We start from the raw sequence: 22,412 nt of genomic DNA on the forward strand, positions 1-22,412 counted from the left end.
AATTCAGAGTGAACTGACAGATGCAAACATAATGGTAGACAGAAAGTCTTTCCAACAGCACCTTAGACATTTATTACTATTAAGACAACATTCTGTAAGAAAGGACTCATGAAACTTCAGGATCGAAAGGGATCTTGGGGATCACATTGGTCAGGGTTTCTCATCCCAGCACTATTGACATTTGGGGCTGGATAATTCTTTGCTGTGGGGCTCTCCTTGCACTGTGGGATGCTTGGCAGCATCCCTGGCCTCTCTTCACCAGATGTCAGTAGCAACCTCCAACTTTACTCAAGTTGTAACAGTCAAAGACGTCTCCAGGGTTTCCCTGGCGGTCCAGTGGTTAGGAATCCACCTTGCAATGCAGGGGACATGGGTTCGATCCCGGGTCTGGGAAGATCCCATATGCTGTGAAGCAACCAAGCCCATGCACCACAGTTACTGAGCCCATGCTCTAGAGCCTGTGAGCCGCAACTACTGAGCCCAGGTGCTGCAGCAGCTACGGAAGCCTGCACGCCTTAGAGCCTGTGCTCCGCAACAAGAGAAGCCACCACAATGAGAAGCCACGCACTGCAGTCAGAGGGTAGCCCCAGCTCTCTGCAACTAAAGAAACCCACATGCAACAACAAAGACCCAGCACAGCCAAAAAAATATGTCTCCAGATATTACCACATGTATGGGGATGGGGGTGGGAGCAACCTGGTCCCCCAGTTGAGACCCACTGGATGGGGGTGGGAGCAACCTAGTCCCCCAGTTGAGACCCACTGGATGGGGACATGTCCTTTACCCTGAAAGGACACTGGAATCATGTAGGAGCTTAAAAATCCTAATACCCACGTTGTGCCCCAGATCTACTAGATATGCAGGTGAGAACAAGGCACTGACATATTTCAAACAGACCTCAAATCTATACCTCCTGTGACTCCAGTGTGCAGCCAGAGTGAGAACCACTAACTTAGGGAGATGAAAAAACTAACAGTTACCAAGTGCCTCTAAGATGCTGGGTATTTTACATACATCCCATTTGGACCTGTTTCTTTATTTTACTTGTGAGGAAATGGAATATCAGAAACATTAACAAACTTGTCCAAAAGCAGCCCAGTCAGAAATGGTAGCTCTGCAAAGGGCAATTCCAGTCCAAGGCTGAACTGAATGGAAGACAAAGTCAAGAACTGGAGATGACAGGGACTTCCCTGGTGGCCCAGTGGTTAAGACTCTGTGCTTCCAATGCAGGGGCTGTGGGCTTGATCCCTGGTGGGGAGCTAGGTTATCACATACCATGAGGTGTGGCCAAAAAAAAAAGAAAAAAAGGGTGACACAGAACAAGAGCAGAGAAACGTCACTCGAAGCACTGGATGCAGTCTAAGGTGGAGGTTCAAGGAGTAAATGCGTGATTCTAAGTTTATCCAGCAAAGAAACCATTTTCTCTTCCTTTGATTGGAGTATAGTTGATTTACAAGGTTGTGTTAGTTTCAGGTATATAGCAAAGTGATTCAGTTATATATACACACACACACATATATATACATATATATATATATATATATTCTTTTCCAGAGCCTTTTCCCTTATAGTGAAAGTGAAAGTTGCTCAGTCATGTCCAGCTCTTTGCAACCCCATGTAGCCCACCAGGCTCCTCCATCCATGGAATTCTCCAGGCAAGAATACTAGAGGGGGTTGCCATTTCCTTCTCCAGGGGATTTTCATCATCCAGGGATTGAACCCAGGTCTCCCACATTGCAGGCAGATTCTTTAGCATCTGAGCCACTGGGGAAGCCCTTTTCCCTTATAGGTTGCTACAAAATACTGACTATAGTTCCCTGTGCTATACAGTAAGTCCCTATTGTTTATTTCATATACAGCAGTGAGTATACGCTTATCCCTTCCCGTTCTCCCCTTGGTAACCATGTTTGCTTTCTATTGTCTGTGGGCTTAACAGAAATCATTTTCTGATTAGAATGAGATAATCACAGGGGAGATGCTGAACACACATGTTCACTGGTGTTCCTGTTTTCGTTCTGTTGGGAAGAAGGAATTACTCCTAGAGAGACAGCTGATGGGGAGGGCAGAAGGACACTCAACTGGAGCGATTAAGTTAAATCAGGTAGGCTTTTGACGTCTAAGAAGAAAGGTACAAATTTTTGCACTTGAGTCAACATAATCCTAGAGGCTTCAGGCAGTGGGTGAAAGAGAAGACTGTTTTCTATTTAGCTGTTACAAGAAAAAGAAGAGTTTTATTAAGCAGTCATTGATAAATACTAGAACCTTGGGATAAGGAAGGGAAAATATGAATTAGGGGAAAACATGAATTAAGCTCTTGCCATGCCGGATGTTTTATGTTTACTATCCTATTGAATCCTTACATAACTCTAAGAGACAGATAAGGGAAAAGTGGAAATAGTGGCATTTTATTTTCTTGGGCTCCAAAATCATGCAGATGGTAAATGCAGCCATGAAATTGAAAGCCACTTGCTCCTTGGAAGAAAAGCTATGTCAAACCTAGCCAGCATATTAAAAAGCAGAGACATCACTTTGGGGACAAAAGTCCATATAGTCAAAGCTATGGTTTTTCCAGTAGTCATGTATGGATGTGAGAATAGGACCATAAAGAAGGCTGAGCACTGAAAAGTTGATGCTTTCGAACTGTGGTGCTGGAGAAGAACCTTGAGGGTCGCTTGGACAGCAAGGAGATCAAGTCAGCCAATCCGAAGGAAACTCAACTCTGAATGTTCACTGGAAGGACTGCTGCTGAAGCTGAAGCTCCAATATTTTTGCCACCTGATACAAAGAATGGACTCAGTGGAAAAGACCCTGATGCTGGGAAAAACTGAGGGTAGGAGAGGAGGAGAAGCAGACAAGAGAGGATGAGATAGCTGGATGGCATTATCAACTCAGTGAACGTGAGTTTGGGCAAACCCGAGGAGATAGTGAAGGACAGGGAAGCTGGGCATGCTACAGTTTATGGGGTTGCAAAGAGTTGGACACAACTTAGCAACTGAACAACAACAACAAAGAGATAGTGGTTTTGTATCTACTCTCTGTCACCGCTTGTCCATGAGCAAAGTTGCTTCAGTCATGTTCTTTGCAATCCTATGGACTGTAGCCTACCAGGCTCTTCTGTCCACAGAATTCTCCAGGCAAGAATATTGGAGTGGGTTGCCATGCCTTCCTCCAGGGGATCTTCCCAACGCAGGGATCAAACCTGGGTCCCAGGCACTGCAGCCAGATTCTTTACCATCTGAGCCACCAAGGACTCACAATGTATCTATAATAAGCAAATATTCATTAACTTATAAATATAAATTGACAAGATATCCCTTGTGGCATAGACAGTAAAGAATCTGCCTGCAATGCAGGAGACCCAAGTTTGATCCCTGGTTCAGGAAGATCCTTTGGAGGAGGGCATGGCTCTCCTAATGTTCTTGCCTAGAGAATTCCATGGAGAGAGGAGCCTGGTGTGCTACAGTCCATGGGGTTGCAAAGAGATCCTGTACAGTGTCTACAGACACTGTAGAAAAACACACACACACACACACACACAAAACAGGGCAAGTTACAATGTAAGTCCTTAAAAGTTAGTTATTTAAAGAAAATTCTTACTGTGATAAGAGGTAACCATCAGAATCTTTAGCAAACATCTGTTAGACACATTCTTATTGTCAAAACATGATAAAGAAGTCCTCCATAAAGCAGAAGATATTAAGAAGAGATGGCAAGAATACACAGAAGAACTGTGCAAAAAAGATCTTCATGACCAAGATAATCATGATGGTGTGGTCACTCACCTAGAGCCAGACATCCTGGAATGTGAAGTCAAGTGGGCCTTAGAAAGCATCACTACGAACAAAGCCAGTGGAGGTGATGGAATTCCAGTTGAGCTATTTCAAATCCTGGAAGATGATGCTGTGAAAGTGCTGCACTCAATATGCCAGCAAATTTGGAAAACTCAGTAGTGGCCACAGGACTGGAAAAGGTCAGTTTTCATTCCAGTCCCAAAGAAAGGCAATGCCAAAGAATGCTCAAACTACTGCACAGTTGCACTCATCTCACATGCTGGTAAAGCAATGCTCAAAATTCTCCAAGCCAGGCTTCACCAATACATGAACCGTGAAATTCCAGATGTTCAAGCTGGTTTTAGAAAAGGCAGAGGAACCAGAGATCAAATTGCCAACATCTGCTTGATCATCGAAAAAAGAAGAGTTCCAGAAAAACATCAATTTCTGCTTTATTGACTACACCAAAGCCTTTGGCTGTGTGGATCACAATAAACTCTGGAAAATTCTTCAAGAGATGGGAATACCAGACCACCTGACCTGCCTCTTGAGAAACCTATATGCAGATCAGGAAGCAACAGTTAGGACTGGACATGGAACAACAGACTGTTTCCAAATAGGAAAAGGAGTGTGTCAAGGCTGTATATTGTCACCCTGCTTATTTAACTTCTATGCAGAGTACATCATGAGAAACGCTGGACTGGAAGAAGCACAAGCTGGAATCAAGATTGCCGGGAGAAATTTCAATAACCTCAGATACGCAGATGACACCACCCTTATGGCAGAAAGTGAAGAGGAACTAAAAAGCCTCTTGATGAAAGTGAAAGAGGAGAGTGAAAAAGTTGGCTTAAAGCTCAACATTCAGAAAATGAAGATCATGGCATCTGATCCCATCACTTCATGGCAAATAGATGGGGAAACAGTGGAAACAGGGTCAGACTTTATTTTTGGGGGCTCCAAAATCACTGCAGATGGTGATTGCAGCCATGAAATTAAAAGACGCTTACTCCTTGGAAGGAAAGTTACGACCAACCTAGAAAGCATATTCAAAAGCAGAGACATTACTTTGCTAACAAAGGCCTGTCTAGTCAAAGGTATGGTTTTTTCCAGTGGTCATGTATGGATGTGAGAGTTGGACCATAAAGAAGGCTGAGCGCTGAAGAACTGATGCTTTTGAACTGTGGTGTTGGAGAAGACTCTTGAGAGTCCCTTGGATAGCAAGGAGATCAAACCAGTCAACCCTAAAGGAAATCAATCCTGAATATTTATTGGAAGGACTGATGCTAAAGTTGAAGCTCCAATACTTTGGCCACCTGATTCGAAGAGCTGACTCATTAGAAAAGACCCTGATGCTGGGAGAGATTGGAGACAGGAGGAGAAGGGGATGACAGAGGATGAGATGGTTGGATGGCATCACCGACTCAATGGACATGAGTTTGAGCAAGCTCCGGAAGATGGTGAAGGACAGGGAAGCCTGGCATGCTGCAGTCCTGGGGCTGCAAATAGTTGGACAGGACTTAGTGACCGAACAACAACAACAACTGATACCACACACAGAGTTGAAACACAAGATAAAGACTAATAAACATACATGAAGAGAATGGTTATTACTCATAACATACATGAATTCTTAAAATCAGCAAGAAAACCACAAACACAATTCATAGCAAATCCATCAGAGTACAAATATCAAAAATGAGTGGTCAGGGAAAGGAAATTAAAAATATATACTAAAAGTCGAGTGTTGTTTAGTCACTAAGTTGTGTCCGACTCTTTGCAACTCCATGGACTGTAGCCCACCCATGCTCTTCCATTCATGAGATTTCCCAAGCAAGAATACTGCAGTGGGTTGCCACTGCCTTCTCCAGGGGATCTTCTTGACCCAGGGATCGAATCCATGTCTCCTGCATTGCAGGTGGATTCTTTACCACTGAGTCATCAGGGAAACCCTAAAAATTAAGTACGTTCACAATATTCAGTGTTGGTAAAGATGTAGAGAAAGGGTTCTTTCATGAACTTTCGGTGGGGGTACAACTTAATACAAGTAAATCTGGAGAGGAATATTGCTTTCTCATTCACAGTTTTAAGTGTTCATTCCATTTGATCTATATATTCTATTTCTAGGGGTCTATTCTTGGAGAAGGCGATGGCACCCCACTCCAGTACTCTTGCCTGGAAAATCCCATGGACGGAGGAGCCTGGAAGGCTGCAGTCCATGGGGTCGCTGAGGGTTGGACACAACTGAGCGACTTCACTTTCACTTTTCACTTTCATGCATTGGAGAAGGAAATGGCAAACCACTCCAGTGTTCTTGCCTGGAGAATCCCAGGGACGGGGAAGCCTGGTGGGCTGTCATCTCTGGGGTCGCACAGAGTCGGACATGACTGAAGTGACTTAGCAGTAGTAGGGGTCTATTCTACAGAAATATTTATATAATATGAAATGATACATATATTAGGATATCCATGAAAGCATTACATGTTAGAGAAGCTTTCTTCAATTTTCTTCTCCAAAAATTTGCTGTTTTCTTCTAAAACATCTTTTTCAGATATTTATCTTAGATTTTCATGCTATGGGGTTTAAAAAAGTGTCCATTTATGTTATTTTCAATTATCCATTGATATTAAAGACAAAAGCAGTGGGAAGGCTGCCTGAGAACTCTGTACACATTGGCCAAGCTTGTTAATAGGCCACGTTCTAGGAGATGGGCCACCAGTCCCTAAGCAGCCCCTCTTCTCATTCCAGAATGAATACTGAGGTCTTGGGGCACCAAGTTTCCTGCCCATACCCTTTTGGATGTGTGTGTGCTGGCATGCCTGTTCACATATCAGGGTTTTTCACTATTTGCTTGTTTTGCCACCCTATTCTCCCCTCCCACCCTTCATTTTACTTGCTGTCTCCCAGATTCACAGGCTCATGGGGCTCTGCATGCAGGTCAGCACCCTGCCCCCCATCACAGTTCCCTCTGTTCCCTAGGCTGTGACCTCCTCTGCTCTGTTAGTGAACTCCCTTCCGCTTACTTTTAAGACTCTGTTCCAGAAATTTGTTAAAATCATGTAATAGAGGCCCTCCCGCCACCCACTTTTTTGGTGGTTATAGGTTACACCCTCTCTTATTCCTTTACTGTCATTTTGAAAAATCTTGGGAGGAGGGGAAAAAAACTCATGCACTCAGTCTGTCATCTTGAACCACAAATCGAAAGCATGATTTGCAATATTAGAGCTGGAGATAGTCTAAACATCCCTCAGTAGGAAAATTCTGAAATAAATTAAGTTGCACCTATTGTATGGGATGCTCTTCATTAAAAATATAATGAATTAGCTTTATATGTATTCATAAGAAAAGATATCATGATATAACATTAAAATAAAGAAGCAAATTGAAGAAAGCATATATAATATCAATTTTAGAAAATACATATTTATTTGCACTTCCACAGAGGACTGGAGGGTATATACTGAGCTGTTAAGAGTGGTCCTTCATCTCCGTCTTTACACTTGAAACCAGTGGATCAAGTGTGAGATTGGCATGGAGAAGGAATTTCATCTTTTTGCCCTATACTATGTTTATTATTCAAAACTTTTACAATGTATGTATATGAGTAAATCTTTGAGGTTAACTGTCATATAAAGCTGACATAGGTGTCATACAAAGACGATGTATCACATTATTTACATACTCTAGTCTTTCCCACGTTGAAAGCTGCTTAACTAATAAATTAAATAAAGGTGTGCAAGTTACAGATGATCCATGATGCTTGACGTTTTTTTGCTGACCCCTACTTTCACTGTTTTAAAACTTTAAAGAAAACATGCTTAAAAGTAAAGATACTGGCAGTTTATTTTTAAAAGCTTATAAATCTTCAAAAAATCCCTTCTAAGACTCTAAGACAATGTAAGATGTTGGCAGATAGAACATGTCCTGTAGAATCAATTTTTGCTTGGTATGCTTTTATGTCTGATTTCTTAACTGTTACATAATGACATTAGTAAACTGAGCTGGCTGAACTATGCCAAACTTTGATATTTCAGCTAAAATAATTTCACAACATCTTATTAAGGAAGAGGCAAGTAATATAAAATGTCAATCATTTTAATAAAATTATATTTAAGTTTTTATTTCCAAAGAGCAGGGTTCAGAATAACTCAAGTGGAAAAGGAGACTACATAGCTTACAAGATACATTGGTTCTAAAGTAGTTTTCATGTAAAAAAAACCCAAGATCTAGGAATCTGTAATCCACCAGCTAGTTTATATTTTGGAGCATATGAAAAATTCAAATAAACACTGCAAAGTGGAGCTCAATTCTGTAGAACTTCATTGGTTTCCAACCTAAAATAAGACAGATAAACATCCTATCTCCTGTGTGTCATCAAAGGTTATGATTCCTCCAGCTTTGTTCAGAGAAATAGTAAGCATCTTGAGATGCTGAGCTGGCCTGTACTCCCAGCTGCACATGGGTCTATACCCCTTGCAAGTTATGGCACGAACAGGGCCAGAATGCAGGCTTTCAGAATCTGAGTCTAACAGGTCCAGTTCTTGATGATCAAACCAACATTAGCCATAAACTCAGTCAGGTTGAATGTACCATTACTATTTACATATTAACCAAAGTTTTTGATATATAAGACTCTTTCTTCTGTGAAGTTTTTTGGCTATACCATGAAGCATACAGAAGCTTAATTCTCTGATCAGGGATCAAACCCATATCCCCTGCAATAGGAGCACGATATCTTAATCACTGGACTGCCAGGGAAATCCCTTTTGTGATATTTTCAATTTTTTAAAATTGAAATATAGTTGATTTACAACATTACATAAGTTCTAAATGTTCAATAGTGATTTAATATTTTTATGACTATACTCCATATAAAATTACCATAAAATACTGGCTATATTCCCTGTGCTGTATAATACATCCTTGTTTCTTACTTATTTTATACATAGTAGTTTGTATCTCTTGATCCCATACCCCTATCTTGGCCCTTCCCCTTCCTTCTCGCCACTGGCAACCACTTGTTTTTTCTCTATAACTGAGGAAAGTAGGGAAAACCACTAGGCCACTCAGTTATGACCTAAATCAAATCCCTTATAATTATACAGTGGAAGTGACAAATAGATTCAAGGGATTATCTGATAGAGTGCCTAAAGAACTATGGACAGAGGTTCGTAACATTATATAGGAGGTGGTGATCAAAACCATCCCCAAGAAAAAGAAATGCAAAAAGGCAAAATGGTTGTCTGAGAAGGACTTACAATTAGCTGAGAAAAGAAAAGAAGCAAAAGACAAAGGAGAAAAGGAAAGATATATCCATCTGAATGCAGAGTTCCAAAAAACAGCAAGGAGAGATAAGAAAGCCTTCTTAAGTGAACAACGCAAAGAAATCGACAAAAACAAAAGAATGGGAAAGACTAGAGATCTCCTCAAGATACCAAGGGAACATTTCAAGCAAAGATGGGCACAATAAAGGACAGAAACGGTTTAGACCTAACAGAAGCAGAAGATATTAAAAAGAGGTGGCAAGAATACACAGAAGAACTATACATGAAAGATCTTCATGACCCAGATAAACATGATGGTGTGATCACTCACCTAGAGCCAGACATCCTGGAATGCAAAGTCAGGTGGGCCTTAGAAAGCATCACTCCAAACAAGGTTGTGGAGGTGATGGAATTCCAGTTGAGCTATTTCAGATCCTAAAAGATGGTGCTTTTGAAAGTGCTGCACTCAATATGCCAGCAAATTTGGAAAACTCAGCAGTGGCCACTGGACTGGAAAATGTCAATTTCATTGCAATCCCAAAGAAAGGCAATGCCAAGGAATGTTCAAATGACTGCACAATTGCACTCATTTCACAAGCTAGCAAGGTAATGTTCAGAATCCTTCAAGCTAGGCTTCAACAGTACATGAGCCAAGAAATTCCAGATGCACAAGCTGTATTTTTCTAAATACAGGAACCACAGATCAAAGTGCCAGCATCATTGGATCATAGAAAAAGCAAGGGAATTCCAGAAAAACATCTACTTCACTGACTACTAAAGCCTTTGACTGTGTGGATCAAACAAGCTGTGGAAAATTCTTAAAGAGATGGGAATACCAGATCACCTTACTTGCGTCCTGAGAAACCTGTATGCAGGCCAAGAAGCAACAGTTAGAACTGGATATGGAACAATGGACTGGTTCAAAAATTGGGAATGGAGTATGTCAAGGCTGTATATTGTCACCCTGCTTATTTAACTTATATGCAGAGTACATCATGTGAAATGCCAAGCTGGATGAAGCTCAAACTGGAATCAAGACTGCCAGGAGAAATATCAATAAGCTCAGATATGAAGATGACACCACACTAACGGCAGAAAGTGAAGAGGAACTAAAGAGGCCATCTCTTGATGAAAGTGAAAGAGGAGAGTGAAAATGCTGGCTTAAAACTCGACATTTAAAATACAAAGATCATGAGATCCAGTCCCATCACTTCATGGCAAATACATGGGGGAAAATATGGGAAAGAGTGACAGACTTTGTTTTCTTGGGATCCAAAATCACTGCGGATGGTGACTGCAGCTGTGAAGTTAAAAGATGCTTGTCCTTGGAAGAAAAGCTATGACAAACCTCGACAGTGTATTAAAAAGCAGAGACATCACTTTGTCAACAAAGGTCTGTCTAGTCAAAGCTATGGTTTTTCCAGTAGTCATGTACAGATGTGAATTGGACCATAAAGAAGGCTGAGGACCGAAGAATTGATGCTTTCAAATTGTGGGGCTGGAGAAGATGTTGACAGTCCCTTGGGCAGCAATCAGATCAAACCAGTCAATCCTAACGGCAACCAACCCTCAATAATCACTGGAAGGACTGATGCTGAAGCTGAAGCTCTAATTCTTTGGCCAGCTGATGCGAAGAGCTGACTCATTGGAAAAGACTCTGATGCTGGGAAAAATTGAAAACAGGAAGAGAAGGGCACGACAAAGGATGAGATGGTTGGATGGCATCACTGATTCAACGGACATAAGTCTGAACAAACTCTAGGAGATATAGAAGGACAGGGAAGCCTGGCTTGCCGCAGTCCACAGGGTCACAAAGAGTCGGACTCTACTTAGCGGCTGAACAGCAACAACAAAGTCCATGGCAAAGGAGACAAGAATATACAATGGTGGAAAAGACAGTCTCTTCAAAAAGACAACTATGTAAAAGAATGAAACTAGAATATTTTCTCACACCATATGCAAAAGTAAACTCAAAATGGATTAAAGACCTTTAAGACCGGGAACCATAAAACTCCTAAAAGAAAACATAGGCAGAACACTCTGACACAAATGCTAGTAATATTTTTTGAATCTGTCTCCTAAGGCAAAAGAAACAAACACGATAATAAACAAATGGGACCTAATTAAACATAAAAGCTTTTGCACAGCAAAGAAAACCATCAAGGAAACAAAAAGACAACCGAATAAAAATATTTGCAAATGATATGATCAATATGGGATTAATATCCAAAGTATATTACTAGCTCATACAACTCAATATAACCAAAAGACCTGATTGAAAAATAGGCAGAAGACTTGAATAGACATTTCTCCAAAGTTTTTGAGTTTTAAATTTCACCTTTCACATTGCAATTCAATAATAATTCAATAACTATACCTTCATCTTTTGTGAAGCAAGCAAAGTAAAGAATGTCCAGTTTTAAAAGTCAGAAGACCATACATGGAAAAACACTTGATGACTAAAGTACTATACATACAGTACAATTACTACTATTAACTAAGCAAACAGCTTAGAGTAAGTCATTTAAATATTGTGGATTTTCAAAAACCCTTTAAAAACGAGGTGATTAAACCATCTTCTTCAGCACGAATAATGCAGGTCCTTCTGTTTTCATGGAAGTCTAGTTTCTATCTCTATCAAGTTGGGAGAGTTAGTCATTTAAAAAATTCCAAGTATTTCACAAGGCATGTCTGATTTTTATTACAAATAACTACAGGCTATTCAGAAAAACAATAGGGCAACTAAAAAAAGCTTGTTAAAGTTGTGCAATTTTTCAAAGCATCTGGTCTATTCCTTTCCTCTAAGTTGCCTCCTCTGCAGAACAAATGTATGCAGACAGCCTACTCAATTTTGTGCATCAAGTCAAATTTTTGTACAAAACACAGTTTACACAGGTAGAAGTCACAAAACAAAACAACAAAACAAAACAAAACAAAACATCATTACTCGGAAAATTGTGGAGAACCTTACCATATAACTCTTTGAAAGATGTTTCAATGTTTGAAAATGTGAATTGTGAACTATAATCTTTGAAAAATTCAAAAATAGCTAGACAGACCTGTGCTCTAATAGCTTACACATAATCTCAAACAATTGGATACAATTTAACTTTTAAAATATACAGACTTCACAGAACAGGAAATTTAGTAGAATAAGTGGAATAGATTAAGAGAACACCTGTGATGAGAAAAAGACCATCCCATCCATTGTGCACTTTAAAAGAATTAATTTTACGGAAGGCAAATTAAATCTCAATAAAAAGGAAAGAAGAAAGTGAAAGAGCCTCTTGAGTGATGCAGCTGTGTCCTAAGTGATGCTTAAGTACCGTAAACACAGCCCCCTGTTCACCACCTCTGGAAACTTCTTTCACTCCCATCTGCTTTTCTCTCTCTCTGCTCTCCCACTCTGCCCATGTGGCATCATGCAACCCTGCCATGGGCTGGATTTCTCACACACCCCACTGGTCACTGGCTGTAGGAAGTGGTACTTGATTTTCTGAACCACCCTTCCACTGATTCTGGGTACCCACATCCTCCTCTGCCTCCTCTTCATCTTTTTTAGGGAATTACTGTGGCTCAGTTGGCAAAGAATCCACCTGCAATGCAGGAGACCCAGGTTCGATTCCTCGGTCAGGAAGATCTCCTGGAGAAGGGATAGGCTACCCACTCCAGTATTCTTGGGCTTCTCTTGTGGCTCAGCTGGTGAAGAAAGGGAAAGGCTACCCACTCCAGGATTCTGGCCTGGAGAATTCCATGGACTGTAAGGTCCACGGGGTTGCAGAGAGTCGGAGATGACTGAGCGGCTTTCACTTTCACGGAATTTGTTTCCATGAAGCTTGGACATACTGACAAGCTCTCTGAGACAAAAGAAATAGACTGAACATTTGTCAACTGCTAACAAGTCCCAGGGGCTCTGTGGGGTCCTGAATATTTGTTATCCTATGGCTTCTCATGAATACTTATAAAAGCAAGATTCTAGATGAAAACACTGGGACTCTGAGAGTAGCTTCCATTCAGACAGCTGGCGGATATTCTCCCAGGTTATCTATTTTAACTTCAGAAGGCACAGCTTAAAAATCACTTACTGGTTAGAACTAATTTGATTCAGGGAAAGTACTAAAAACTACACAAAGCTCACAAAAAGTGGCATTGTTTGTTGGTACATTTGAACACAATCACACTTAAAATAACCCCTTGAAGAACGTTTTCCATTCTAGGAACAGAATATTTATGAAGATTTGTTCTTTTAATAGTATGAAAGAAAGGAGACAAAAAGACTATTTTTTTTACAAAGAAAAATAATGCAACAAACCGCTCACGGGGAACCTAGGCTTATTGCTACTTTGGGGGTTCTGGGTTTGCCAGAGCAAATGTAACAGTTTTCCCACTTTAGTTGGATTTATTTCCGAGTCCCCTTTGCCATCCCTCCCTCCTCCCACCAATAAAACCAAAGGAAGCTAATTTTAGATGCATTTGCCGTGGTGGAGAAGGACAAGCTGCAGTATCTGGAGGTCTCTGGTTTGGAGTTATCTTCTGGGGTGATCGTGGTATTTGAAATTTGTAAAATTCATGCTCTCTCAGTTGTTGCGGCCATTGAATACTGCCTGGTGGACCAAAATTGCTCATAGGTATTATTACTTGGTAGATGCTTGGAGACAGACTGCCTGGATTCGAATACCAACTACACCTCTTCCTTGCTGTGACTTTGTCAAATTACACTAATGTCCTGTGCCTGTCCTCTTGTGTATGAAATGAGGAGGGGAATAAATAGCTCCTATCCCCTGGGGCTTTGAGAGGGTTCAATGAATTAATACCTGTAAAGCACCAAGAATAATGTCTGGCACATAGTCTGTGCTATTTAAATTCCTGTTACATAATTAATTAAAGAATATAAATGTATATTGCAAAATTGCTTTCCTTATACTATTTTGTTAACTGATTAGTCCATGTTTACATGAATTAGAATTGCTAAAAATTAACTTGCAGGACCTGATTTGCTTAGCATAAAATCAGCCAGAAACCCAGAAGGAAGACTCAACAAACATCTCCATTTGTGGGAAGATGGGTTGAAAATGGTCTCCCAGTATTGATGATATTGCCCCAAATGATCACTGAGAGGTCCTGCAGCTGTCATGAAGACGCACACATACTGTTGCCCCAGGCTGATGAAGCAGAAAGAAGAGGAAAATGGCCTTTGCCTTAGATCCCTGCAGAGTGAGAGTCTGGACAGGATGATCGACTGCCCCGTCCCCCTGAAATTCCAACAGAAAAAGACTGGCAGATCTCTGGGCTTTCCAAAGATCTTCCCTCATTTCAGAGAAACAAAGTAGAGTGTTCTCAGTTTCACAACATTATTTCTCTTGGAAGGAACAAAGGCTGGTTTAAACATTTCCTTCCAAGAAAGACCTTCTTACTTTCTCCATCTTATTTCAAGGGGACACAAGGTGGTGCTTTGGCATTCTCCAGTGACACCTTCTAAGTGTCCACGGACCTCCGGACACTGCTGTGTCACCATCCTGGATGGAATGAAGCACCTGAGAACAACAGATGGTTTCCTCTGGAAAAAAGCCGAGCTTACCCAAATAGTTGTTGCTCTTGTACATCTCGGTGATGTTGATTTTTGTGGCTCCTTGGGGAATCTCCACAACTCGGTGGTAGCCCAGGCTGGTGAGGGCATGCTTAAACACACCCGACACAACCTGGCAGCCTGTGTTATCGCCTCCGCACACCCCGCATTTGTCCACAACTTTGTCGGAGCCTAGGTAGTCATCACAGCCAATGCTCTGCAAAGAGGTGGAAAACAAGAGACTCTTGTAGCATATGTCAGGAGAGCCCCAGGGATGAAGGGGACAGGGGACCACTGAGGCTCTACTGTGGGTCTTGAACTGACTGTGTTCCTGCCCCCATCCAGCTCCTGTAGATGAGCAAGTTCCTCCTGCCTTTCACTCAACAGAATTTTACTGAGCACCTACTCTGGGCAAAGGACTTCTTTTCTAGGTATGTGTGAAATGTACGTTGTAGCGGCGAGGTGGGGGTCACAGGTAGTAAAGTGAAAATGTTAGTCCTCAGTCAGTCCAACTCTTTGCAACCCCATGGACTATATCCCACCAGGCTCCTCTGTCCATGGGACTCTCCAGGCAAGAATACTGGAGTGGGTTGCCATTTCCTTCTCTAGGGGAGCTTCCCAACTCAGGGATCAAACTCAGGTCTCCTGCATTGCAGGCAAATTCTTTACCGTCTGAGCCACTGGAGTGAACAAGTAAGTAAAACAAGCACATTGGGTGGTAGTAAATGATCAAGAGAAATGTAACGCAGGGAAAATGAATAAGGAGGGTGTGGGGGTTGGACATTTATTTACACAGGTTAGACACTGAAGTTGTCCAGGAAACCCATCCCACATTGGAAGATTTTGGGACCATGATAAGCACTGCACCTAAAACTGGGGTCTGTCCCCACATCCTCGGTTCTAAATGACAGACAGTACAAACACTTAGCCAAGAACCCCCCAAAAGTAGTGTTCTCAGGCCCTGTTTCTTAGGAAATTAAATCAAATTGGTTAAGATCTGGATCCCCACTGGTCTCTATGCATCTAAATAACAGGATACTGTCTGTAGAGGCAGTCTCCCATCAGGGTTTAAAGGAAATCTGACCTTCTTGTATTTCCTCCCCTGAAGAGTCTTCCCATTATTCATCCCAAGATCTTTTTGCTTTATCTTTCCCCTCCCTATTCCTGTATCTCTTAGGGCTATTAAACCTTAGGACAGAATGGAATGATTTTCACAGAATCCTTTTCCACCGCTGATTCCAGAGGACTCACATTCATGTATCCTGAATTTAAAGTTAGGGTGTGTGGTCTGCACAGAGACGTTTCTGTCACAGTTCTGCAGGCAGACAGAAGTGAGCTGATTGCAGTTTGGACAATGAAGTATTGGGATGACAGTATTTATTTCACTGGGTTAAGGGGATAGGAAGTGATACTTGAAATTAGAATGGTACTCTACAACTTGAGAGACATTTGCTGAATCACAGGGTTGTGATGGTTCTGGAATTCTAAGAGCAGTCATCAAACCCCACCGCAGGGGCAAAGTGGTCAGCAAACCATTCAAAGTCCACCTTGGATTTTGTTAAACAATCCTGGGTCTGTTCATGTGGGTCCTACGGGTCCAATCTTATAGACAGAGTCAAATCAAAAGGCGTTCATTCTCCCCCAGCCCAACGCCTACTTCGTGTTTTGACTGACATCTCTCTGCAGGCACTCTACATCGGCATTATTACTTCCATATTCCTGCGTGCACGTTAGTCCATCAACGATAACTGGTCTTTCTTCACAAATAGCTTCTCTGTAACACATTATTTCTGACAATAGCAGAACATCATCTCAGTATGTTCCTACACATCCCATTAACCTTTCAAAATGCCATGTTTCCTATGTATTTCTCCTCCCTCAAACATTCTTGCCCTCAGCCCGTGCACATTGTAGCAGAAAAATAAGGAAAATGCTTTCCGTGCGTGGTTTCTACCCTGCACCCCTGCTCTGGGTTCTCCTTTGCTTTCAAATAAGCAAACAAACAAAAACCCACCGTCAGGAAAACTTCGGGAAAGTAGATCCCACTTTGCCAAAGAAAGACGCTAACTGAATTAAGGAGCTGCCTCTGATGGTCACTGATGGGGAGATCAAAGAGAAGCTGGCAGCACTCACTCCCTGCCCTAGCAATATCTAACTTTCCTCCCTTCCCCCAACCATGATCCATTCTTGCTACCCCTGGACTCAACTTCTCCCAGATGGAGCTCATTCTCTTGGGGTACCCCAGGTAAATTAAAGAATGGGTACCGAGACACAGAAATAGGAAAAAACACTGAGGAATCAGGAAACATGCTCATAGACACACATGGCGGAAGTGTAGGTTTGCTAGGAGGGATCAAAGGACGCTGGAGAATTCAGCTGAGTTTCTTAAGGATCTTGTTTGCCAGGGTGAAGAATCGGAATTTTATTCTATTGTATCAACAACCACTGGGTGTCTGAAGAAGGTGAGGGCCACCCTCAGATTTTGTTCAGACAATAACCTTGGCTGTAGCGAGGAGTGGGTCTTAGAGTGGGGAGAAGAGGCAGTTTAGTGAGTTCTTCTCTTGTCAGTGGGGTGTATGGGCTATTTCAGGAAAGAACGAGAGCTTTCGAAGATGGGGGCTGACATTGCATGAATCCTCAGCTCCCAGCCCAGTTAGAGTGGGACAATCACAAAGAAATTATACAGCCATAGATTGCTTCAGACAACCCAGACCCAGACAGAAAAGCATTCTATCTTGTAAATCAGACACTACATTAAAATGTTCTCCACAGTGCAATGGATCCCCCACCGGATTTCCCATACAGCACAGACACTCCTGATACATCTAGATGTGGAGAGGGAGGGCTACAGCAGGTTTTCCTGGTCTGGGGGTTGCCTTCAGAGAAGCACGTGGTGGCACAAGTGATGGCAAAACTGAAGATAACATCTTGCCTTCCCAGAACCCATCTCTGGACTCTGAGCCCTCAGGGTTCACTCCTTAAAAGAGAAGTCAGAAGAAGGGGCGTGTGTGTGTGTGTGTGTGTGTGTGTGTGTGTGTGTGTGAACCTTCTTTGAGGAGTGTCAAGGGGCTAACAGAGCACACTTCTAGGGTTCTAGAGGCCACTCAGGGCCTCTGAAAGACTGGATTGCCACGGAGGTGTTAAATGTCTTACATGCAGGTCACAAAGCAGGAAGGACAATCCCATAACATGAACCGGGCGGAGGACATACTTTTAAGATTTTTATTTTTAACACTGTGACCACCAGCAAATTACCTATCTGATAATTGTCCCTTCTCCTGCATAGGGCTATGATGACTATCTGATGATATAAAGAAAGAAGATTTGAACTTGGAGTCCAGGCAGGGCATGGCTAAGGAAGTGACTTTGGGCTAGAATCTGAAAAGCAAGAAGGATCATTTATGGCAAGATCAAAAGATGTAAACACTCATTTTATCACTGATGTTGTTGAGTGACTGCACCAGGCGGGCCATCTGGGAAATGCCAGGCTGAATCTGACGCAGGTCCTGCCTATGGGAATTTAATTCTAACCAGAGGGATAAGACATACAGGCAGAAAATGACATGCTACTAGGCGATGAGGAGTCCCTGCATCCTCTGTGTCATGCTGAGTCAGATCAACTCTCTTGTAGAAAGCTGATCATTACCAATGGGGCAGATAAGTCTGGAGAACGTGGCAATATCCCAGTCTGAACTAGGGGAATAGTGATGGCAGGAAGAGTATTTCAGAGATGCTTAGGGAAGCAAACTGGACAGGTCTCTGTGAGGAGGAAGGGAGCTCCATTTGTCGTCCTCTTCTTCTTCTTCCCCCTCCTCAATCTGTCATACCTAACATTTACAGTCTTTGTCATTTTCCAGGTCCTCTGAATATACAGTTTTCTCATTTACTCTTAAAAGCAATCGATACTATTGCTGAAAAACTAGGAAAATAGGACTTAAGGGACAGATTAGGTTACTGGCCCAAAGCCATTCTGTTAATAAGCGGTGGGGCTGGATCTGAAGCCAGAGCCCATGCTTATAACTATTATGCAAAAACTGTCCCCCTCCAAAGGATCAGAGGTCACACTGAGGGTTCGAGCATTATTGAAGGAGTGGATGGTGGCAGTGACCTAGGTGTAGACGAGGAAGTTCAAGGCACTGTTACCACAGCGACAGTGAGAGCTTGGTCCAGGAGTGACTGGCATTCTCCTCTTTCAACGTTATGGAGTATCAAACGCGTCATGTATCTCTCATGCACCGACTATTTTAACACTATACACACAGTAAGTGAATAAATATCTTGGCTCATCTTCCTATCACATTACCTTCTTATTGTTATAACTTTTCATTTTGAAATAGTTCTTAAGACTCAAAAAAAGCTATAGAAATAGTACAGAGCATTTCAGTGACCCCATCACCCAGCCTCCCTTGAGAACAGTATCTCACATTGTCAAAACCATGTATATCATGCATATCAGTATATTAACTCAAGAATAAACTTCATTTGGATTTTGGCATTTTTTAACCTGCACTTTTTCTTTTGGTGTATATGTCTACAAAATTTTATCACATGTCTGGACTTGTGTGCTGTGTTACTTTCTTTAAAGCAGCTAGTATTCTCCTCCAAAACATGGCCAGGTAAATTGATAAGGGGAGCTGACGTCATTTACCAGGCACTTCGGTGTGATGGAAAGAATGTTGTACTGGGAATCAGGCAACCTGAAGCACAGTCCTGGCTTAGTCCCTGACTTACATGTGATGCTAGATGGGTTGCTTCTCTCTGGGCTTGGCACTGAAAACATTTCTACCATCATCCAGACCTACACGGGACAGTGCTCAAAAATGAATCTGAAGTGAATTCTGGTTTTGCATATCAGAAGTCTGGTCAATTGGTCGCTGATGGGCGTGACTTAATAGCACTGGTCTATGCCTCTAATGGGCTTTCCTAGTGACTCAGAGATAATCTGCCTGCCAATGCAGGAGATGATGGTTTGATCCCTGGGTTGGGAAGATCCCCTGGGGAAGGAAATGGCAACCCACTGTAGTATTCATGCCTGGGAAATCCCATAGACAGAGAAGCCTGGCAGCTATAGTGCATGGGGATCACAAAGGAGCAACTGAACGGCCAAACACAACAACCACATGTCTCTAAACTCTTCAGAGGCACCACCCACGTGCTAGCAGTGGGCTCAGAAGGTGACCCTGGATCTGCCTGAGCTAGGCCTTGAGATGTGCCTCCACTTAGGAGTGCGGCATTAGTTGACGCATCAACTAGCCATTCTGAGCCTCAGTTTATCTGCGACTGGGGTGGCACCTCCTGGCACAGTTGCAAAGACTGGACGAAGTAAACACAGAAGGCATTTAGCAGGATGCTGTGATAGGCTGGCTTCTCAGAAAACACTGGGTTTATCATTGTCTCTACAGACTTGGTTTCATCTGGAATCCATCCATTTTAAAGTGAATCCCATCACATGTTAAGTGCCCAGACTCACTCCTAGTTCTATAGCACTTTCTATTACTTCTCAGATGTAGATATTCTCTTCTTCATTCGGAGAAATTCAGAGCAGTCTGAAGAGCTAAGAAAAGGCCAAGTTCACCAAAAATGTAAGGCACCTTATGTGGTTCCTTTGCATCCTTACTGCTCCAATAGTACCAACTGAAAATGGACAGAACAAGCATCTGGTCCTTGGTCTATATTTCATCTCTTTTTTTCTGCTGATCATGTACTGTCACTCAAAAGAGATATTTTTTGTTGTTACAAAGGTGATTGGACAACCATCAGATATCCTTTTACTCTTCCAGTGATTTTTGCAACATGTTGTAGGAAAATTTTACATGCTGCAAGCCATCACAGGAGAAATTGCTCAAGAATTGCCCCCAATTGTGTGCCAAAATTAACCTAAATGAAATTTCCTATGGGAAATGAGCAATCTGGATGACATGTTTGGTGGTGAATTTCACAGGGAGGAGGCCTCTGTACATCATGGCAGGGTAGGCTGGTGCCAGGCATGCAGATACTGGAGCTTCGGACTCCCTAATGGGAAGCAGATGTTTCTATGTGTGCTCAGTAAACACACCAGATAGGGTAATCGCCACCAGTTGGCCAGATGACACCAACAGGTAAAACAAAGTGCCTTAATAACCACGCTGTCACAACAGTGTGGGGAGAGCAGTATTATTAAAATGATTAGTCGTTAACACCAATGTACTTATATTTATGCTGAACTTCTATTCACAACACCCTGTTGAAAGAAATTCTTGGGCTTATGATAAATATCTCCTTCTTTTTACAGTCAGGAATGTAGATCAATACCACCTTCTTGGAAAGCTATTTAGCAAAAAAGACTGTTTGACCCAGGAATTCTTCTTCTTTTGTTTTGCTTTAAAATTTTATTTATTTATTTATTTATTTTGGCTGTGCTGGTTCTTTGTTGCTGAGCAGACCTTTTCTAGTTGGGGTGTGTGGGCTTCTCATTGCAGGGGCTTTTCTTTTCGTGGAGCACGGGCTCTGGGGCGCTGCAGGCTCCAGTAGTTGCGACTCCTGGGCTCCAGAGCACAGGCTCGATAGTTGTGGTGCACAGGCTTAGCTGCTCCTCGCCCTGTGGGATCTTCCTGGATTAGGGATCAAATTCATGTCTCCTGCATTGGCAGGTGAATTCTTTACCACTGAGCCACTGGGGAAGACTCCAGGAATTCTTCTTCTGGGAATTTACACTAAGGAAATTATAAGAGGCCAACAATTTCTGTGTGAAGGATCTCATTACCATATTATTATTAATAAAAAAATGGAAACATCTTAAATGTCCAACATAGGGAAATAGCTATACCATAAACAAAAATCCTCTGAGAAATACTGGATGGATCTTTTCCCAGTTGTTTTCTCATGAAAATCTTTCAGTGCTTGTGCCTACATGATGGACTCTCAATACAGTTCAGTAAATGTTTCCTGGGAACCCATACTATGTGCCAATACAGGGCTAGGCAGGAGAGACAGGAAGGTAAAACCAACCTGGTTCCTACTGAAAACTTATAGTCCAAATCAGGGGTCTGCAAACTATTGCCCACTGGCCAAATCTGGCCACCACCTGTTTTTACAAATAAAGATTTATTGGAACACAAACATGTCCATTACTTATTGTGGGGACTGCTTTTGTGTTACAACAGCAGGGTTGAGTCGTTGAGACAGAGATAGTGAAGTGGAGCAAGACCCTATGGTCCTTGTCCTCATGTCCTCAGCTTAACTTTTGTCTGTGGAAAACTTAAGCCAAAGGCCAAGTTTAATCAGAGAAGTGAGAAAATGTGGAAACAAAGGGAAACAGTCAATGGGAAATAATAACTTCCTAGTCATTTAGCATAGTCAAGGACTTCCAGTTCCTTCTCAAGGGTGACAGGTGATATTCTGAGCCATATCCTGTGAGCTGTCTTATAGATACTAAAACCCTCCCCAGGTGAAAGAAGGTAACTACATGATGAGCAGACTGTAGCTGTGAAATAAGCTGCCACAGTTCCAAGAGCTGGCCTCAAGAAATGGAAACAAACCAACCCTGGAACTGAAGATTAGCTATGCTTAATCTAGATGATCCTGGTCAGACCACCGATGACCGATTTCAAGATGCCTGTCAGAACTGACAGTGCTATTTCTGCATGTAGCCCCCTCCCTCAACCTATAAAAGCTCTTGCCCACTGACGGTCAGTGGGGCAAACAACCTCTGGACAGGCATCTGCCCTCCCACCCCTGGCTGCCGGCATCCAAAACAAAGCAAACTTTCCTTTCCACCAACCTGGCCTCTTTAATAGCTTTTGAGCAGCGAGTAGCCAGACCCTACTTTTAGATACA

The 22,412-nt window shown here is 42.2% G+C and overlaps 1 protein-coding gene across 2 annotated transcripts in view; it reads right to left on the minus strand.

Moving 5' to 3' along the window:
* The window catches only part of THSD4 (thrombospondin type 1 domain containing 4), a 665,429-nt gene that overhangs the window by 98,825 nt on the left and 544,192 nt on the right, over positions 1-22,412 (minus strand). For both annotated transcript variants that reach the window (XM_018053563.1, XM_018053564.1), the window contains one exon: positions 14,610-14,814. In XM_018053563.1, the coding sequence (XP_017909052.1) occupies positions 14,610-14,814 (205 nt within the window). The remainder of the gene's footprint in view (positions 1-14,609; positions 14,815-22,412) is intronic.

This window comes from Capra hircus, chromosome 10, assembly GCF_001704415.2.
Source record: "Capra hircus breed San Clemente chromosome 10, ASM170441v1, whole genome shotgun sequence".
Classification (NCBI taxonomy): domain Eukaryota; kingdom Metazoa; phylum Chordata; class Mammalia; order Artiodactyla; family Bovidae; genus Capra; species Capra hircus.